This window comes from Natrix helvetica, assembly GCF_964273705.1.
Source record: "Natrix helvetica genome assembly, chromosome: Z".
Taxonomy (NCBI): Eukaryota; Metazoa; Chordata; class Lepidosauria; order Squamata; family Natricidae; genus Natrix; species Natrix helvetica.
Genome location: NC_138554.1, coordinates 57391499 through 57411603, shown reverse-complemented (window position 1 = coordinate 57411603; position 20105 = coordinate 57391499). Strand labels below are relative to the sequence as shown.

At 42.4% G+C, this 20105-nt stretch overlaps 1 protein-coding gene across 1 annotated transcript in view; it reads left to right on the top strand.

Annotated features, from left to right (window-relative positions):
• The window catches only part of MRC2 (mannose receptor C-type 2), a 109324-nt gene that overhangs the window by 42803 nt on the left and 46416 nt on the right, over positions 1–20105 (top strand). The window contains exons 5-9 of the mRNA XM_081970080.1: positions 1015–1128; positions 2179–2322; positions 4509–4691; positions 5808–5962; positions 7784–7888. Of these exons, the coding sequence (XP_081826206.1) occupies positions 1015–1128; positions 2179–2322; positions 4509–4691; positions 5808–5962; positions 7784–7888 (701 nt within the window). The remainder of the gene's footprint in view (positions 1–1014; positions 1129–2178; positions 2323–4508; positions 4692–5807; positions 5963–7783; positions 7889–20105) is intronic.

Here is a 20105-nt window from a genome sequence, read left to right as displayed (position 1 = left end):
TAGCGGGAACCATGTAAAAGGGATGGGAGGAAATATATATTATTATTATATATTATATATTATTTCATGATGAGAGGTGAGGCTCTGCCTCCCCTGCCTCCCCTGACCGCACGTCCCTGTTTGTTGGATATTCTTTGGTATTTTAATAAAATGAATATCAATACAGAGAATATATATATATATATATTTATAGATATGCTGGTCTTGTTGTATTCGGGTCTTACATGGGAAAAGACCCAAATACAACAAGACTAGCACACACACACAGACACCACACACACACAACACAAAAACACACACACATTCATATATACATATCTGTTTCCCTCACAATAAGACCTTCCCGGATAATAAGGCAATCGGGCTTTTGAGCGCATGCGGTAAAATAAGCCCTTCCCGAAAATAAGCCCTCCCAGAAAAATACTTAAACGCATGCGCAGCTGGTCCCCGCCATTTCCTCTGGTTGGTTGCTGCACAAAGGACATGAGGTGAGGTAAGGCCGGAGGGGGGGGAGAGGGGGGGAACATTCCCCATGCACCTCACACCGTTACCTAGCAGCCGCTCTCACAACCCTAGCCACCGCATCCCTTCTGTCATGCTAATGGCCACCGCAAAAAGAGTGGCAGGCCCAGTGACACGCAACACAGCAGGAGCCGTGAGGTGACCACACTCACTGGCTCCTGCACCTCATTTTTGTCTTATTTTTTTGGGGGGGAAACGGTGTGTACACACACACACACACACACACACACACACTCCTCTACCTATATAAAATATTGGAATATGCAATATGAATATTGTAAAAGAAAGCGGTCTGCTGCAGATGGATGGCTCAGAAGAGAAGAGATTCAGAGAAGACTAGTTTGTGCTTGGTGTGTAATGGGTAGCTGACTATAACCAAGGTTTAACAGGACTGTGGAGAAAAGTATGTTGTTAGGTGCCATTATGGCTTAGTATGACTTACGGTAGAGGATCTGCTCCTGTGACTTTCTTATCTATCTCTGACTCTACCAGGACTACTGACAGGATATGGTTCCACACTCTGGATTGGGCTTAATGATTTGGACCTCAATGGGGGCTGGCAGTGGTCTGACAACTCCCCCTTGAAGTTCCTCAATTGGGAAAACGGTAAGTTGAACACAGAGACTGAAAACTGAATGAGATTATACAAATATATAAAATTATATATTAATTTAAAATTTTAAGCCCACAGCTTGAAGATGGCAGGTGAGATCCTGCCGAAACGTTGCAAAGACAATCTCAACCTTACACGGGAAAAGACCCGAATACAACAAAACCAGCATTATATATATATTATTTATTATTATTTATCAGTACAATTACAACACACACACACACACACACACACACACACACACACATATAATTAGGGTATAAATAAATCATGCTTACTAACTATATTGATTCCTATTGTATAAAATGTTACCTAGGATAATACAAGATATCACATTGGACTGTAAAAATTCAAATATGTTCCTTTCACTACCATCTAGGGGCTGTTTAAATTACTGCATCCCAGATATAGCAGTCTACTTTGACTTATGACATATACTTTTAGCATGATAGAAGTATATGTCATTAAGTCGAAGTAGGGCTGCCATATTTGGGATGTAGTAATTTGAATAGCCCCTAGATGGTAGTGAAAGGAACATATTTGAATTTTTACATCCCAAATGTGATATCGTTAGCAAACATTCGGTCAAACAGTCCTTTTTTCTCTACAGATGTACTGCTTGGCTTTAATGAACAATTTAAAATAATATGATAATAGTAATACATTTTTCAAAATCCATCCTTTGCGAGGAATGGAAACTATTTGAAATAAGGTGGCTAATCTTAAAACTTAGTATTACATTTTGTAACGATGATATTTTTGAGGATATAGAGATCTTTCCTTTTCTGTGATTGGTTTATCCAGTTATTTTGCAGCATTGGACAGAAATTGCTTTAACTTCCCATATGCAGCCTCATCTTCATCAGAACAATGTATATTTTTTTCATCTCTGATAACAAAATCCGAAAAGAATGCCTTGTCAATCCTTGAAATTCAGAGTCGATCCAAGGTTGAATCCTTAATATAGAAAACCTTCTTGGATTATGATTTTTTTTCTTTGAAGATTGGTTGTTGCAGAGGTAGGGTTTCTTCTTCTCTTATAGATCAACCTGATAATCCAAATGAAGAAAACTGTGGGGTGATACGGACAGAGTCCTCAGGAGGATGGCAGAATCGGGATTGCAGCATTGCTTTGCCATATATCTGTAAGAAGAAACCAAATGCCACTTCTAATACATACTTCACAGGTGCGTAATTTGGAAAATGCAAAAAACCCAAACAATTTGAATATTTTAGTTTAAAAACAAACAATAATAATACTGCAGAATATAAAATGTCTATGGATCTTTGCAGAAAATCTCACACAGGGTCTTGGTACTGGAGAAATTGTATGGGAAATGAGGAAATGTATTGTATATTATCGTAGGATTTTTGTGTGACAGGATTAAATGAGTCCACAAGCTATGTGTCTAGCCTTTACCTTCTTACCTGAATAAATTGGCCAAAATAAGACCAGCTAGAGGTCAGTGCCTCTTTGCCGGAAAAATATATTCCACTCTAGCTTGCAAGAGGCTGCAATAGGGATCTACTGAAGAAAGGCATTGAAAAGAGTTAAGTCACATATCCCACTCCAAAAGGACCAAGTAATCTTTTCGGAGTGGGATATTTTCAGTATGCTGAGATGCCCAGTTTAATTGTTCCTTACTTGTCCAATTCAGCAGAAGAATTTGTACTCTTGAATGCTATCCAAGTTCAATAAATGATCTTGCCAAAAGGTAAGATCAAATTGAAAATAAGTCCAGATAAACTGGAGAAGCTATAAGTAAATAAAGAAGCGATCTGAGGGATTGAGGTAACCTCTTTTTAGACAGATTTGCATTCCCATTGAAGGGGTAGGTTTGTTGAATGCGCTTTGATTTTCACTGGATTTTCAGGTAGTAGCCGCAAATTCCTCTTACTATGCCTTGGAAAAAATGCCAATAGAGTTCCTACCCTCATAATAAAGGTGGCAGGTACCTCCTTCTGTTGTAGGAGCAGAGGAAAAATGAAACCAACAAATCAACAATCACCATTTACTAAGGGAGAACCCTGTCATCCCACCCAGGCAAAGTGCCTTTTGTAAACCTGTTCTGCATACAAAATCAGCCCTTGCCAGCCTGTGAAGAAATAAATTCAGTGCTGGGTTCCCAGCTCTTTTCACAAGATTCTTCTCAGCTGTATTTGCTGCCAGATTCTTTCCTGGCCTGAGGCTTGATTTTTCACATTGGTCTTTAAAGAGAGGCTAGATAGCCAAAGATACTAAATTGGGCCCTGAATACAGATTGGATTGCATGACCTCTTAAATTTATTTCCAGAGTTTTGATTCTAAGCCAATTGCTATGGTTTCCTGAAATTAAAAGTTTTGCTTTTGAGTCAGAGCACTGGACAGGCATTGCACTTTGGAGAAGCAGCTTCTTAGAGGTGTATTCACTTTGTGTTTCCAGCAATTGCCAGTCCCTACCATCTTCCATCTATTGTTTTATAGGAGTTCATAAAAATCAGTGAAAACCATAAACGGAAGTTATATCAAGCTTACCTATAGATCTTAGACACATTCTCCATGAGGTTGATGCTCTCCTGAGCTATGGGCAGAAAGCTTGCAGTGCATGGTTGCATTCTTTCTAGCAGCCTAAACAGACAGGTTGATTTTGCAAAGACCGGTTAGGAGCCCAGCGAGCTTGCCAATCTTATGAAGATTACTGATCTCTACAATGTGAAGCAGTCATGTAGGAAATCTTCTCTAGCTTTTCAATGAAAAGTTCCATTTTCTTGCTTCATTGCTTAAGCCTCCTGCTTAGCAGCAAGCTAGCACCAAGATGGTGGTCTTTGTGTAAGGACATAATAAGTTGGAGCAAGGGGCTGTAGGGATAAGTCCTGTCTTTTCCATGATAAATTTGTCCATTTTTTTTAATCAGCAGGAAAGCTCACTTTCTGATACATAAAAAGAACATTGTGTTGTTCTCAGGCCCTGGATGTATTTTCCTAATCTCTCAATGTTTAAAAAAATCTGTAAGATCTTTTCATCAGGCTTTTATTTGTTAGATTATTTTAATATTTATTTTATTACTATTTTGAGGGTTTGGGTAGAGGGATATATTGAATGGTTTAGCTTTAGAAGGAAATACACAGGCAAAAGACTGCTTAGGGCACCAATGTAAGGAATAAGAAGGGAATAAATATGTGCATTCTGTTTGAAAAGAAACTATGAATGGAGGCTTTTAGTTTGAATCCTTTTATTGATATTTGTAATTAAAGAATTAGTAGTTTATATGGCAGAAAGTACAGTTCTGTGCTAGGTTTATAGTGTTCTGTTTTCTGAGTTATAGATCTTGGCTGTAGAGAATGTCCCATGGTTCTCTGATTCTCTTAAATTTATGTACTATAATCCCAGTAGAATCTGAAGTGAAGATTGATTGTGATCCCAGCTGGCAACCATTCCAATCTAACTGCTATCGTTTGATAAGTGAAAAGAAGAGTTGGATAGATGCCAAAAAGACCTGCTTGCGCAGTGAAGGGGATCTGGTGAGCATCCATACCCTCTCTGAACTGGAGTTTGTCACCAAGCAAATTAAGCAAGGTAAGGAATAATTGATTTTATCATGCCCTCTGAACTCTTATACCTTGAGGTGTACTCAGAATTTTGAATTAGTATCCCAAGCATTCTCCTTAAGCAGCGGCTATGCAGTAATCTCATTTATAAAATGATTGCCATGGTGGCAGTCAAAGAGAAAAAGAGAAGAGTAGAAGATTGGTGATCCCAATCTCTCCCTCCCTGTAGTCATATTGCAAAATGGGTAGATAACTTCTATGATAGAATTTACAGAAAATAAGATGTGATTTAGATGTAGATACTTATCCAATTAGTTTGCTCTGTGGGAAGTAGCTTTAAAATGGTAATACGTCGGTCAAACTTCAGTGACTTCATAAATACAATTTTCTTTGCAACAATATGGAAATTGTTTGCCATTGCCTTCCATGTTTCTAAGATTTCTAGGCTAGGCTAGCCCTGATATTTTCTCATAGTTACATGTCCAAATAATAACCAGATTTGATTCTGTTTAGCATTTTAAGAAGAACCAAGTTTGACTTGACAGAATACTGAATTAAGCTAAAAAGAAATAGATCCTTCTTATTCCCAATAAGTCTTGATTCAATTAAAAATGTTGATTGGCTGGGATGTAGCCTTGAATTTTCATTTTGACAATCACACTTCATTTAGCTGATTGCTGATTTTTGGGTCAGTTTGGATCAATTGAGGCTTTTCCTCAAGGATTAAATCGGTTTTTCTAAAAATCTAAGTTGATTTTTTTATGATATTGACTGAAATTTTAGAATGAACCACTGTGTTGTATGTTTGTGAAAATTCTTCCTGAAAAGAACAGGGAGTAGAGAGGATAAAGGCAATGATGAAATTGAGCTACAGTAGTTTGGGAATAAAGGTGAAGATAAACCACAGCAGAGGAAGTTACAACTTTTCTGGGTGCTACATCCAAATTCTAAATTCCTTGTTTTCATGGAAGCTTTAATGAATTTAGCAGCATTTTGCTAAATTTTTCTTCATTAGAGAGGGCGTAAATTTAAAAAAGCATGCCTCTTGTGCATTGTGTGATGTAGTGAATACAAATGCAATTACTAACATATACGCAGAAAAGGATTGTATAAGTTCTCTTCCCTTTGTTCCCTGCTGTGCCAGATGTTGAAGAACTTTGGATCGGTCTGAATGATCTTCGACTACAGATGAATTTTGAGTGGTCAGACAGCACACCAGTGCAATTTACATTCTGGCATCCTTTTGAGCCCAACAATTTCCGAGATAGCCTTGAAGATTGTGTGACTATCTGGGGGCCGGTATGAGTAATTTTGGAAATCTTTCTATCATAAGAGAAATATATGTAATTTTAGCATAAAGATGACTCTTCATATCACATGCATCAAAAAAATCAAAATAACACCATGTATTTTTAGGTGAATAACTATAACTCCTCATTAATGACTTGTTATTTTGGAATCTTAAGGGATCTGCACTTTAAACTCTTTTTTTCTCTTATAACAGATTTGATTGTAAAGAAATTTGGAAATAACTTATCCAACTTTGCCCAAAACAATTATGTAATTTAAGACAACTGTAGCAGACAAAGCTTTGTAGGAATCCATTCTAATTTGCTTTTTATAGTTGGATCATCCAGGTCAGAGGTGGGTTGCTCCTGGTTCAGCCCGGGTCTGGCGAACCAGTAATTGCGGTGGTGTGAGGCTCTGCTCACTTCTGCACGTGTGCAGAAGCTTCTGCACAGAAGTGTTGTGAGCGCACACGCAAGCGTGCCCAAACCAGTAGCAAAAATATTGGCAACCCATCACTGATCCAGATATATTGATAAATTTCAAACATTTACTTATTTGCTGTATAACAGGATTAAATAACCCTTTTAAAATATTTAAAACTGCCACATTCCTATTGCCTGTAGCAATGATGGCGAACCTTTTTTGGCTCGCGTGCCACAAGTGGGGGGAGCGCAGGGGGGTCGAGTGCGGGCGTGCCGCACCCATAATGCAATGCGCGACCCCCCCAGTGCGCATGCGCGCACAACACGCGACCCCCCCCATTTTTACATGGTTTTTTTGCCCTCCCCAGGCTCCAGGGGCTTTATAGGAGCCTGGGGAGGGCGAGAAGAGCCTCCCCCGACCCCCCGGAGGCCCTCCGGAGGCTTCAGGGACTGTCCGGAGGCTTCCCTGAAGCCTTCGGAGCGCTTAAAACCACCCTCCGAGCAAACTCCGGGTTGCTCGGAGGGTCGTTTTAAGCGCTCCGAGGGCATCAGGGAAGCCTCGGACGGTCCCTGAAGCCTTCGGAGCGCTTAAAACCACCCTCCGTGCAAACTGGAAGTGACTTCCGGGTTGCTCGGAGGGTCATTTTAAGCGCTCCGAAGGCATCAGGGAAGGTCCCTGAAGCCTTCGGAACGCTTAAAACGACCCTCCGAGCAACCCGGAAGTCACTTCCAGTTTGCACGGAGGGTGGTTTTAAGCGTTCCGAAGGCTTCAGGGACCTTCCCTGAAGCCTCCGGGGGGGGCGGGGGAGGCTCTTTTCGCCCTCCCCAGGCTCCTATAAAGCCTCTGGAGCCTGGGGAAGGCAAAAAATAGCTTTTAAAAAGGTGAACTTAGCTGGCCTGCGCGCGCATGCGCGCTGGCCAGCTGACAGGGCAGCGCCTCGCGTGCCCTGACAAATGGCTCCACGTACCACTTGTGGCACGCATGCCATAGGTTCGCCATCACGGGCCTATAGCATTTCTTTAGATTGCAAACATTTTGGTTTATGATACCTGGGAGATGGTATGTAGAAGGAAAGTTGGTTTACTTGTTTTAAAAACTGATTTCTGAAACAACTGTTGCAGAAATATGCCCAGGCATGTGCTAAACAGATCAGCATTGCAAAAAGCATTTTGGACAAAATACAAATGGATAGTCTCATACAAAAGGCAAAAGGTATCATGAAGATTAAGCTAGTATTAGATTAGAAATTTTCATAAAATAAAGGGTTTACAAAACTGTTTAAATTGTAAATATATAGTTGACCCAGGAAACTGGTAAGATACAATAATAATGTTTAGAATATTTAGAAACTGGACCCAACTGTGAAAGTAGCTATTACTAAGTTGAAATTTCTGTGCTTCTTTCCAGGAAGGAAGATGGAACGACAGTCCTTGCAATCAGACATTGCCTTCTGTCTGTAAGAAACGAGGTCGAGTAAGTCAAGGGAAAGAGGAGGACCATGGCTGCAGAAAGGTAAAGACATTATTTTCCAACATATATGTATACATGTACACATACATACATACATACACATAGGTGCAAAAGGAGGAGACCCAGAAGCTGCATTTTGTGGCTCAAAGACTGGCATATGTAGAACTGTTCTTATTAAAAAGTTGGTTTTATTAAAATGGAAGAAAAGCAAGCATGAGGAATGTGAAAGCTTTTTTTCCCCTTCAGAAATCAGCAAGCATGCTTTCTGTCTGGTGTGGCTCAGCACACCTGCTGGGTAAGCAATTTAGCAAAGTTATTTTACAGCATGTATTTCCACCCAATATTTACTCTTGACTGCCTCCCAGGCAAAGGACATTTTTAAATAGAGCATCTTAGATATCAGGGCCAAAACTGACACACAGTTATTGACAAAAGTAGAACTTTAAATGGGTTGGCTAAGAACAAAAACACTTTCCAAATCGAAAAATACCTGTCCATGAGAGTGATACAATTTCTGAGAAAAGCCTATTCTAGAGCAAGATTCGAATTGTTCGATTCCAAGGACAAATATGGGCACTTTCATCCCTTGCCATACCATGAAAGATCATGTATACAAGTATAGGTAGTCCTTGGTTTACAACCATTTATTTAGTGACTGAAGCTACAGGTAAGACACTGGAAAAAGTGACTTATGACCGTTTTTCATGCTTACAACTTTTGTGACGTCCCCATGGTCACGTGATCAAAATTCTGACGCTTTGCAACTGACTCATATTTATGCCAGCTGCAATGTCCTAGGGTCATGTGATCACCTTTTGTGATCTTTTGACAAGCAATGTCACTGGGGAAGCGTCATTCATTTAACAGCCATATTACTTACTTAACCTAAGAGCACAGAGCACTTAACAACTGTGGTAAAAAAGGCCATAAAATGCAGTAAAATTCATTTAACTGTCTTGCTTAGCAATGGAAATTTTGCGCTCAGTTGTGATTGTAAGTCGAGGACTACTGCAGGTAGACAGAATGGGCACATGATTTGGAGACTGAATGGTACCCATGATTTGGAGAATGGTGCAAGCATCCTCGGGAAGAAGGCTTAATGTGGCCAGCATCTGCCTCACATATAGAAGAAGGCCTGGAACAGCCAGCAGCTGCCTCACATACAGTAGGGATAAGCCAGGCCCTCCTCATCAGTAGAGGAGAAAAAGGGTAAAAGTCAAGCTGGATGCAGCATGCCTGTGGAGTGCAGAGCAATGGGGTGGCTTTGTGCACAGATGGCTGTCTATGGTGTCGTTTGAGGCAGCATTTTTCAGTGTTAATTGATTGAGACTTCTAAAGACCTTCCCCTCCAGTCCTGGGCCTGGCACTGTCGTTGCATGTGCTGTTGTGGAAGGTGGCCAAAAGAGCATAGATTGGGGGGCAGGGGGGCGGGGGGGGGAGAGACAGGTAGTGGTAGGGTTGCAACACACCTGTAATTATAAGCGCAGCTTGCCATCCATCTAAATTCATCCACAAATGAACTGTGCAGAGGCACTGTAACTGCTGTAACTTTGTGCATGGGTTATAAGTTTCCTTTTTCAATGCCATTGTAACGTCAAAAGGTCATTGAATGAATTATCATAAGTCAAGGATTACTTGTATGTGGTGCCCCAGCAATTGAAGATAATGTTCATCTTTTTTTGATTGTCAACTGTAGGCCCCTATAGGGTTAGAAATTTATTTCCTAAATATTGAAAGAATAGCCCACTCTGATCTAAATCAAGATTGACCTATTTCCTCCTGGGTATAGGAGGAAATACAGATTGTGAGCAGCTGTTAAGTGTATAAGCAAGACTATTCAGCTAAAAACCTGCTTTATTGAACAGGTTGACGTATCAGGTAAAGACAAAGTATTCAGCTGAACATAGATTCTCTATGTTTAGCACATTTATTATTCGTTTGAGTTTTGAGTTTGAGTTTTATTAAATTTATATACCGCCTCCCTCTCCCCGCAGGGACTCGGGGCGGTGTACAGACAGTACAAAGAAAACAACAAAGCAAGAACAACAAAACATTAGACAACCAACATAAACATACGGTCTGTGCAATACCCGAACTCATTTCAAGTTAAAAACAGTCTAAAACCAAATTAAAACCCCAAAATTTACAATATTAAAAAGCCATCCAGGAAGGTCAGTAATAGATTGTACTTATGATTCTGATTAGGCTAGGCCGGCTAGCCGGAACAGGTGGGTCTTGAGTTTCTTACGGAAGGAGTGGAGATCAACAGTAGTTCTAATGTCAGGGGGGAGTTCGTTCCAGAGGGTTGGGCCCATCACAGAGAAGGCTCTACTCCTGGGCACCGCCCGCCCGCATTGTCTAGCGGAGGGTACCCGGAGGAGACCCTCCCTGTGTGAGCGGATTGGTCGTAGGGATGTATGGGGTAGAATGCGATCTCGCAAATAGCTATGTCCCGAGCCATGAAGCGCTTTGAAGATGACAATCAACACCTTGAAACGCACTCGAAAAGCCACAGGCAGCCAGTGCAGCTCGCGCAGAAGTGGTGTTACATGGGAGTACCTGGTACTCCCCAAGATTGTCCGCGTGGCTGCATTCTGAACCAACTGGAGCCTTCGGGTGCATCTCAAGGGGAGCCCCATGTAGAGAGCATTACAGTAATCAAGACGGGAAGTCACCAGGGCCTGAGTGACTGTGCGAAGGGCGTCCCGCTCAAGTAGGGGGCACAATTGGCGCACCAGGCGCACCTGGTGGAACGCCCTCCCAGCCACGGCCGTCACATGATCATCCAGCGACAGCCGGGAGTCTAGGAGGACGCCCAAATTGCGTGCCCTTTCCACCGGGGGTAGTTGTTCCCCCCCGATGGCCAGAGATGGAGCAAACTGGCTAAAGCGGGGCGCTGGTAGCCACAGCCACTCCATCTTGGAAGGGTTGAGCTTGAGTCTGTTGTCCCCCATCCAGACCCGCACGGCTTCCAGACACCGGGACATCACCTCGACGGCTTTGTTGGGGTGGTTCGGGGTAGAGATGTATAACTGAGTGTCATCTGCATACAGATGGCACTCAACCCCGAATCCTCGAATGATCTCGCCCAGCGGTTTCATGTATGTGTTGAACAGGTGAGAGGACCGACCCCTGCGGCACCCCACACGTGAGCGGCCTCAGGGTCGACCTCTGCTCCCCGTCAACACACATTGCGTCCGACCGGAGAGGAAGGAGGAGAACCACCGCAACACGGTGCCTCCCACCCCCATCCCCTCCAGCCGGCGCAATAAGATACCATGGTCGATGGTATCGAAAGCCACTGAGAGATCTAATAGGACTAGGATGGAGGAGCAACCCCCATCTTTCGCCCTCCAGAGATCATCCACCAACGCGACCAAAGCCGTCTCAGTGCTGTGCCCAGGCCGGAAACCGGACTGGCGCGGGTCTAGATAGAGAGTTTCCTCCAGGTGCCGAGGGAACTGTTGCGCCACCACACTCTCAACAACCTTCGCTAAAAAGGGAAGGTTGGAGACAGGACGATAATTGGCTAACTCTACTGGGTCCAGAGAAGGCCTCTTAAGTAGGGGCCTCACCACCGCCTCTTTCAAGACGGCTGGTAGGAACCCCTCCCTCAGCGAGGCGTTCACTAGTCCCAGGAGCCAGTCTCGTGTAACCTCCCAGGCTGCCAGTACAAGCCAGGAGGGACACGGGTCCAATAAACATGTGGTGGCCCGCAGTCGCCCGCGTAGCCTGTCCATATCCTCGGCGGCAACAGAGTCAAACTCCTCCCAGCATGGTACCTCAAGACTCTCCACCGGTGTCTCCCCGAGATCACTCAAGGAAACCCATTCGTTCCGGATCCGATCGATTTTATCCTGCAGATATTCCCCAAATTCCTCTGCCCTACCCTGCAAAGGGGCTTCCCGCGGCCTCTGTGAAAGGAGGGAGCGGGTCACCCGAAACAGGGCAGCAGGGTGGTTTTCTGCGGATGCAATAAGAGTGGCATAGTATCGACGTTTAGCCACCCTTAGTGCCACAAGGTAGGTCCGTAAATGGGCTCTTACCTGTGTTCGGTCAGATTCGGCGCGAGAGGATCTCCATCTGCTCTCTAGGCGTCTCTTGTGGCGCTTCATCACCCTCAGCTCCTCGGTGAACCAAGGGGCCAGGGTAGTTCACTGCCACCAGAGAGGCCGCAAGGGCGCAACCCGGTCCAAGGCCCCGGCCGCCGCACTATTCCATGCGACCACCAGGTCCTCCATCCGGGTGCGGGTGAGGGTTACAGGCAGTGGCCCAAGCTCCGTCTGGAACCTATCAGGTTCCATCAGTCGCCTGGGGCGGAACCATCTAAGATCTTCTGGTTCCGCCTCCCCGCAATGGGGGGTAGCGGAAGGGAAGTCGAGACGGAGAAGCAAGTGATCTGACCATGACAGGGGAGTAATAACCAATTCCCCTATTCCCAGATCACTCTTCCACCGACCAGAGATAAAAACAAGGTCCAGCGTGTGGCCTCCCTCGTGTGTGGGGCCCTGAATTATTTGGGTCAGGTCCAGGGCTGTCATGGAAGCCATGAACTCCCGAGCTACCTCGGATGATTCACCCGTCGATGGCAGGTTGAAGTCCCCCATAACTAATAGTCTGGGGGTCTCAACCGCCACCTCCGCAATCACCTCGAGGAGCTCAGGCAGGGCCGCTGATGCATAGCGAGGAGCCAAGTATGCAATCAGCAAGCCCAACTGACTCCCTGGGCCCCATCTCACACCTAGAGTCTCACACCTGGATAGCTGAGGTATGGTGAATTCTCTCGGTGCCAGGCCTTCCCGTATAATTACCGCTACCCCGCCACCCTTATCCCGGGCACGAGGCTGAAGGAATACACGGTATCCTGGTGGGCACATTTCCACGAGGGGTAAGCCTCCCTCGTGGCCCAACCAGGTTTCCGTGATCCCTGCAAGGTCCGGCTCCCCCTCAGAAACCAGATCGTAAATGAGGGGGGCCTTATTAACCACGGACCTTGTGTTACACAACATCAGCCTCATGCCCTGGTTCTGTAAACCCTGACCACCTAGAATGCGAGGGTTGGTACAAATGACCGGGCATATCCAGCGCCCACGGTCTCCCAACCGACTACAAGATCTTCTTCTGTCCTCGCATCCACCCCTTCCTACGACCGTTGGAATGTAGGAACCCTCTAACGGAACGACGTTCTCATTCCCCTCCCCCACTCCGCTCTCTTCCCCCCCAGTCCCACCTGTTCACCTGGCCCTGCCCCCATTCCTGGTCTGGCTGCCCCCTCCCCCCACCCTGGATCCCCCTAAAACACTTAACAAACATTTAAACAAAAAACCCCTGAACCTCCTCTTCCTCCTCCTCTCTGGATTAATGCATCCATCCTCGAGGTGGGCCCTTGTAAGGGCGGAGGGCCATGCCTGCGAGAGGGGGGACTCCCGCAGTAAAATAAGGTCGGACCTCGAATACATGAAAATAAATACACCGAGCTGAAGATCGATTCTGAGTGCTAGAAGTGTTGAATGAGTCTACCTGTTGAAAATCATGACAGAGCGGCAACCAAGATTACAAGATGAGAGAGGTGACTAAAGAAATAGGTGGGGGTGGCTAAAAAATAGGTAGAGCCTATAATCTACAGTTCTCAATAGTAGGGGGTTAGGCAGTTCTTAAAAATCCGAGAGAGGGTGAGCGGATGATCCATAGCGGGCAGGGGGGGGGGTTCAACAGCTCCCTGCAGTCCTTCCAAGCCCCAGGTGGTAAGGGGTTAAACCAATCTCAAAATCTATGCAAAATGGGCAGGGGGGGGCGACGGCAACAGCTCCCTGCAGTCCTTCCAAGCCCCAGGTGGTAAGGGGTTAAACCGATCTCAAAATCTATGCAAAATGGGCAGGGGGGGGCGACGGCTCCCCGCAAACCTTCCCGCGCCATTTCAGCCGGCCTCTGTTCTTCACTCCACACCTTCCGCCGGCCTCCGGCGCCCTCCAACGACTCCGGTGATCTCCGATGTTTCAAGCCCAGCTTAAACCTCACACGACCTCCACTGGGCTTCTGGTAGGCTCGGGGCTCCCAGCGGGTCCAACGGGTCGGAGAACTGATGTTTAGAGCCCCCGATAATCTTCTGGGCCGCCACCGCGGCCATTGTCTCCCTCCGCTTTCCCTCGTGTGGGACGCATCGCATCCCCGTCGCTAGCCGCTCAGGGCGTCGCTGCTCTCACCTCGGGCCGTCGTAGCTGTCGTGGCTTACAAAAACGCCCGCAAACGCCGGCCATACAGATCTTGAATAGTTCATAACCGCCAAAACGCCAGCTCCAACAGCCGTTGACGCCTGCAGTCTCCCGGAGTAGGCCGGCGCGCGCACGCCGACCACCATTTCCCGGCTCACTACAAGTTTCTTTTACCTATTTTATTGTGGAAATAGATCATGTAATTTTACCTTTACATTATTTGCTTTGATATGGTCATAAGACCAATCTGCTGTCTTTGCCATTTGGGAAATAAAGTACAATTGCTGCATGTTATCTGTTGAGATTTACAGTGCCCAGTTACAGTGTCCCAGCAACCCATCCATGCCCAGGGGGCATATACATTCCAGCTGACCAAATGCAGAATATTTCAGTCTTTCTATCTCTGCAGCAATTATAGAGCGAAGGGAAAATGTGTGTTTTTTTCAGTATTCAGTAGGTGTTTTATTATGGAAATATTTACCTGAAAGATTTGTAAGACTAGTTAGAATTATTTCCCCAGCTTTACTTCCCATTCAAGGATCAAAATTACCTTGTTGATGTACATTTTTAATTAATCCTCATTGTGTATCCCAGTGATTGGGGATACAAAAATGATGGCAATCTAAAAACCAGCTAATAGTTGTGTCAATTCAGTAGGTGTAATTTGCCTGTTTGTTAGTGGCAGAGGTAAGATTCCATTAGGTTGAATAAAAGTCTAGCTTTCCTAGCCATTAGCATGAGATTATGGGAGTTGAAGTCCATAAGATAAACACCATTTATCTGGGAAAGACTATGCTAGCAGCAGACAGATGGAGGCAAAGGAATCATAGGGTGGGAAAGTACCTTTGACATCTTCTAGTCCAACCCCATGTCCAAAGCAAGAGGCCTTGATCCTGCAAATTACTATGAGAAGTTTGGCTTCTTATAGCAATTCTGATCAATTTCACTTCAGAATTGGAGAGTTTAGGATTAGGTATAACTTTTCATTAAAACTTTTATTATAGAAATCTGGAATTGATTTGTGATTATCATCAGCTTCCTATGAAACCTCCCTTAATTATATTAGTTGTTCACTTTTTTCATGTTGAGTTACCTTGTTGCTCTTTAAATTCTTTCTTTCACCTTACTGTAAATAAGTATTTTGTAACTGGCCAGATCCATCATTGTGTCCATTTTGTAAGTGCACCTATCTCTCCAAATTTTAAAAGTATGCTTGGGCAACAAAGAAAAAAAAAAGATCTCTACGCTCCCATATCTTTCCCTCTAAATTTTATTTCAATTAAAAAGACTACCCTTATTCCCATTTTGCCAAATTGGGGAAATGCATCCAAAAACATAGGACTCATCTATTTGGGTCTTAATGGAAATTCAAAACACATGATTTTAATCCAGTTTTCCCATCTCCCAGAAAATTGTGATGACCCCCCCCCTTCCTCTCTCATTCTTTGCGCCTACACTTTTTTTGTTTCTGTTTTACATGCTGATATTCCCATATTATTTATTCCATTGCTGTCCCCCATAACTCAGCACAAGCATCAGCAGTTTCTGTTTCTTTCCATATGATAACCAGGAGCGCCTTTTATGAAAGAGCCCAACTGCTGGATGTCTAGTTAGTCTTCGTAGGCAAGACTAAAAACCTGAATGAAGAAAGGGTAACTTCCAAGATTTCTCTTACTTTTAAAATAATGACAATTCTTCAAAACCTTACTCCGTGCTAAACATTTTTTCACATAGCCAAGAGGAGTCAGCATTGTCTTAATAATCGACAGAGCTAGAAGAACAACTTCCTTTTAAATAGCCTTTTTCCCTCATGTATTGCTATGTGTTTAATATATTAACAGCAATTTATACCACTACAATTGTCCCAGAATTTCTCTTTTCAAGAATTTCAGGAAACAATTCTCTAGGCACCACCTAGAGTACATCAGGACTGAAGCAATAAGTTGCAATTATGCATATATAAATGTATTTGTTTGCTTGTTTGTTTTCTATCTTTATTGTTAATACAAATAATTCAGGTTGACAAACATATCCAGCACATTTTCCTCATCCAATTGTCCCCACAACAAGAACACTGTTAAAATGGGTTAGTTGAGAGAGAGTGACTGGTCCCAGATCACCCAATTCAGTTTCACTAAGGTGGAACTTGAATAAAATCATATAAGCATAAAAACTATGGATGTGACCAAGACCTAATGGAACTTGTTTTCAAAGTGTTAGATTTCCATTCTTGTAATTTCTGACTTTATCAAACTGATAATCTACTATATAGTTTGTATATGAGATAATTCTATTTCAGAAGAATACAATAATACAATACAATACAGTACAATACAATAATACAATACAGTACAATACAATAATACAATACAATACCATACAATATGCAATACAATACAATGATACAATACAATACAATGCAATAATAATACAATACAGTACAATACAATAATACAATACAATACAATACAATAGAAACCTGAAGTTTCTTGAGCCTGCAAATTTGCATGTCATTTTACTATTTGTTTATCTTTTTGTTTGTTTACGTCTCAAGTGATTAACTAGTAAACTGCTTTTATTTATTCTCATTTATTCTCTGCATTGATAGTAGCAAATTCTGTGGTTACCTTCAAAAGAAGAAATAAATAACATAGTAAATAATAAGAGATTACTAATGCTTGGTATCTGTGTATATAGGGAGAGAGGGAAAGTTATTATATGACACATAAAATAAATAGTTTTAAATGTTCATAACATTTTCATTACTATCTTTTAGGACTATCAATCAGATAATTATAAGGAAAACTAACAGCATTCTTAAATGATACCTTTGAAAGTGTACGCAATATGATTCTCACCCATTTTTGTTAACATTTTTGCATAATGTTATATAAGAAGATAATCACGGATGATTACATCTTCAGTTAAAAAAACCTTTAGAATAGCAAGAGTAGAGTTGTATTTTTTAAACAAAATGCAGATGAGAAAATATTTAGATATGGTAATATCTTTTGCAAATTTTTCATTTGGACTAAATTATAACATATTAACTGATATTAAATTATCATTTAAATAAGATTTCTCAGATACACAACGTATAAAAATCTAACAAACTTTGAAATACTTAAGGGACTTTCTTTGGGTTACTGTTATTGTCTATGACAGTGTTTTTCAAACTTGGCAGCCTAAGATATGTGGATTTTAACTTCAAAATTCCCTAGTCCACATATCATAAAAGTTGTCAAGCTTGAGAAACATTGGTCTAAGTTATATAAGATCTTGATTAAGTTACATCACAATCATTGTCTGTCATCTTCTCACTCCCTCATTTTGAGGCTCCCAGAGGTTCCTTAGAGATCAGGATAAAAATCTCACTCCCTTTTGGTGGGGAGCAGGGGGGAGAGTTTTTAAAAGGCTTGTACCCATTTGCTTCATCCCAAAGCAGAATGATTTTCCTTTGTGGGAATCGAGATGCAAAAGTACATTCGGTCTATTGTCAGCCCTGACAAAAGAAAAATAAAATTTTGATTATGCCCATTCTAGTGTTACTTTTCAACATTTCTTTGACCCTCATTTCCCTTTCCAGAAGTTTGATCTCTGGTTTAAGGTTGCTTAATCTCATTTATAAAAAAGTAAAAGCAATTTCATCTCATTTTATCAAAGAAGACTGATAATGTTTGTAAACCTGACTCATCAATTTCTAGTTAAATAATTTTTAAAATATGGTCCTCAAAGCAGTTCATATAAGGTCATGACTATGGCTAATGGAAGTGTGAACGATAGTGCTCCCACTCATCCAAATTTTGACTTTTTATTAGTGGCAGACATGAAATGTAAAATGAATTTTAATTTGAACCCAGAAGTTATCCTGAACTGTTTTGGATTGGCATTGGTTTTTGCAGAAGCAAAAAGCAGACCATTTTGGTTGTTTTGGCTTTTAGTTGAAAAATAAAATCCAGAGACCTAATAGAATAATTTCTATGGCCCCAGTAGAATAAGGCTGATGTGCTTCACCACAATTTTCTCTTTTAAAATTAAATTGTTGCTAATTTAGCTGCCTTAACCATTTTACTCACCATCTAACCAAGAAGTGGACTTCTGTCAGTGAGATTCAGATTCTCGGGAAGTCTTAAGCCTCTATCAAATATCTTGCCTTTGTTGTAAAGACTGTTACTTTTGATTTTGTGTCCAGAGTTGTTCTTATATAATCTGCTCTAGATTTTGAGAACTGCCTACTGTGAATTCTTTTCTTTCTGGCAAATTTTTTCTGCTGAATGGAACTATGATGATTTTAAAAAGGGCTATTAGCCATCAAACTGAATGCTACGTTTATTGGACTATATCCTGTTCTTGTACAAATCACTCCTATAGCCTTTCATCTGTAGCTGCCCCATGAATTAATCGCACATCCAGTTTTTGATTTCCATCCTGAGCTGGAACAGCTGCATTGGCCTGTGTGTATTTCTGCCCACCATGCTCCTATCTCATAGTTGAAACTGAGGGGAAGAATTTGAGGTGAAGCGTATTTTGGATTATTGGTGCAAATTATAGTATTTGGTTCCGTGGAAGGGCTGCCAAGACATGAAAAGAACCTGTGCCCCTTTTAGCCTCCTTAAACAATTCCATATGCTGAATCTCACAGTTCCCAAATATAAATAAAAGGCTCAGTTTCATACAACCGGAAAAGATGTATCTAAGACCTGTAGGCTGAGGGGGTACAGGAAGGAAAAATTAGGGAAAATGTTTAAGGGCACTGCGGAGGGAATGGCATCGCTTAGACCAGGGTTGTCAAACTCAAGCCCTGAGGGCCGAATCCGGCCTATGGGGTGCTTAGATCTGGCTCAGCGGGCCACCCTGGAAACAGTGAAGGATTGGCTTGCGGTGCCTCTGCCAGTGAAAATGGAGCTCGATAGGGCCGCCGCACGCTCCATTTTCCCTGGCAGAGGGTTGCAGGAGGCCATTGCAGCTGAAAACAGAGCTTGGAATCCTGTTTTTTCTGGCAGAGTGCTCGGGCCATGCCAGGCACCCTCAACACAAGTGATGTCAAGCTGGCTATGCCCACCCTGGCCACGCTCACTTAACCCCCCCCCAGGTCAAACAAAACCCTGATGCGGCCCTCAATGAAACCGAGTTTGACACCCCTGGCTTGGACCAAAGAAAGGCATTGTGTAAATACTGAGAAAATTGTAAGGGCATCCCTTTCCCAGAGCTTTTGTTTTATGCCTGCCTGCTTCACTTGGAAGACTCTTGGTGGCATACAACCTTAATTTTTTATTTTAGTATTATTATAATATTTTTAATTTGCTATTAATATAATGACTGTTTCAATTATGCATTCAAGTTAGAGGAATTAATTAGCATGTAGAAAATGCTATATTTTGCAAATTGTGGCCTGTCTTACAAATCTTATAAGAAATTATGTTGATGGATATAAACATATTTGTTTATGTAAATTGATTATAAACTTAGCAGTTCCCATGTTCCCCTATGTTCTTTGCTTATCCTGTGACAGGTTTACTAGGCAGTGATGAATAATAGAGATCAGCAGCACAGAAGGAGCACTGTCAGTTGTACTCCCCTTCAGTTGTTCTTTTTAATTCTTTCCTGGCACTCTCTTGTTGGCAGATAGTAATATTTCCATTGTTACCATCAATTATGGCTTGAAGGACTAAGGAGGACAAAAATTATCTGGATACTATTTTCAGCTACTGTAGGTTGCTGGAGTCTGTTTGTCCCATCCATTCTAACTTTGTGACTGAGTTCGACAATATGCTAAGAATTACCAGATCTGGGCTGCAAAACATTGACCACAAAAATAGCAGGAACGAATTAAAGAAAATGATCAACCTCTCATCTTATGGCTGTCTAGATTTTTGCAGCCCAGGTCTGGTAGCCTTACTCCTGATAGACAACAAGATAAAAATATCTCTTTGGTGCCCTTCTAAATAAGGTTCTTTTAATAAGGCAATTTAACATTTCATTCAGTTAAAAATTCTTGGAATATTTTCAATCTTTATTTTGTGAAAGAAGAAATAATGTAATTGTTG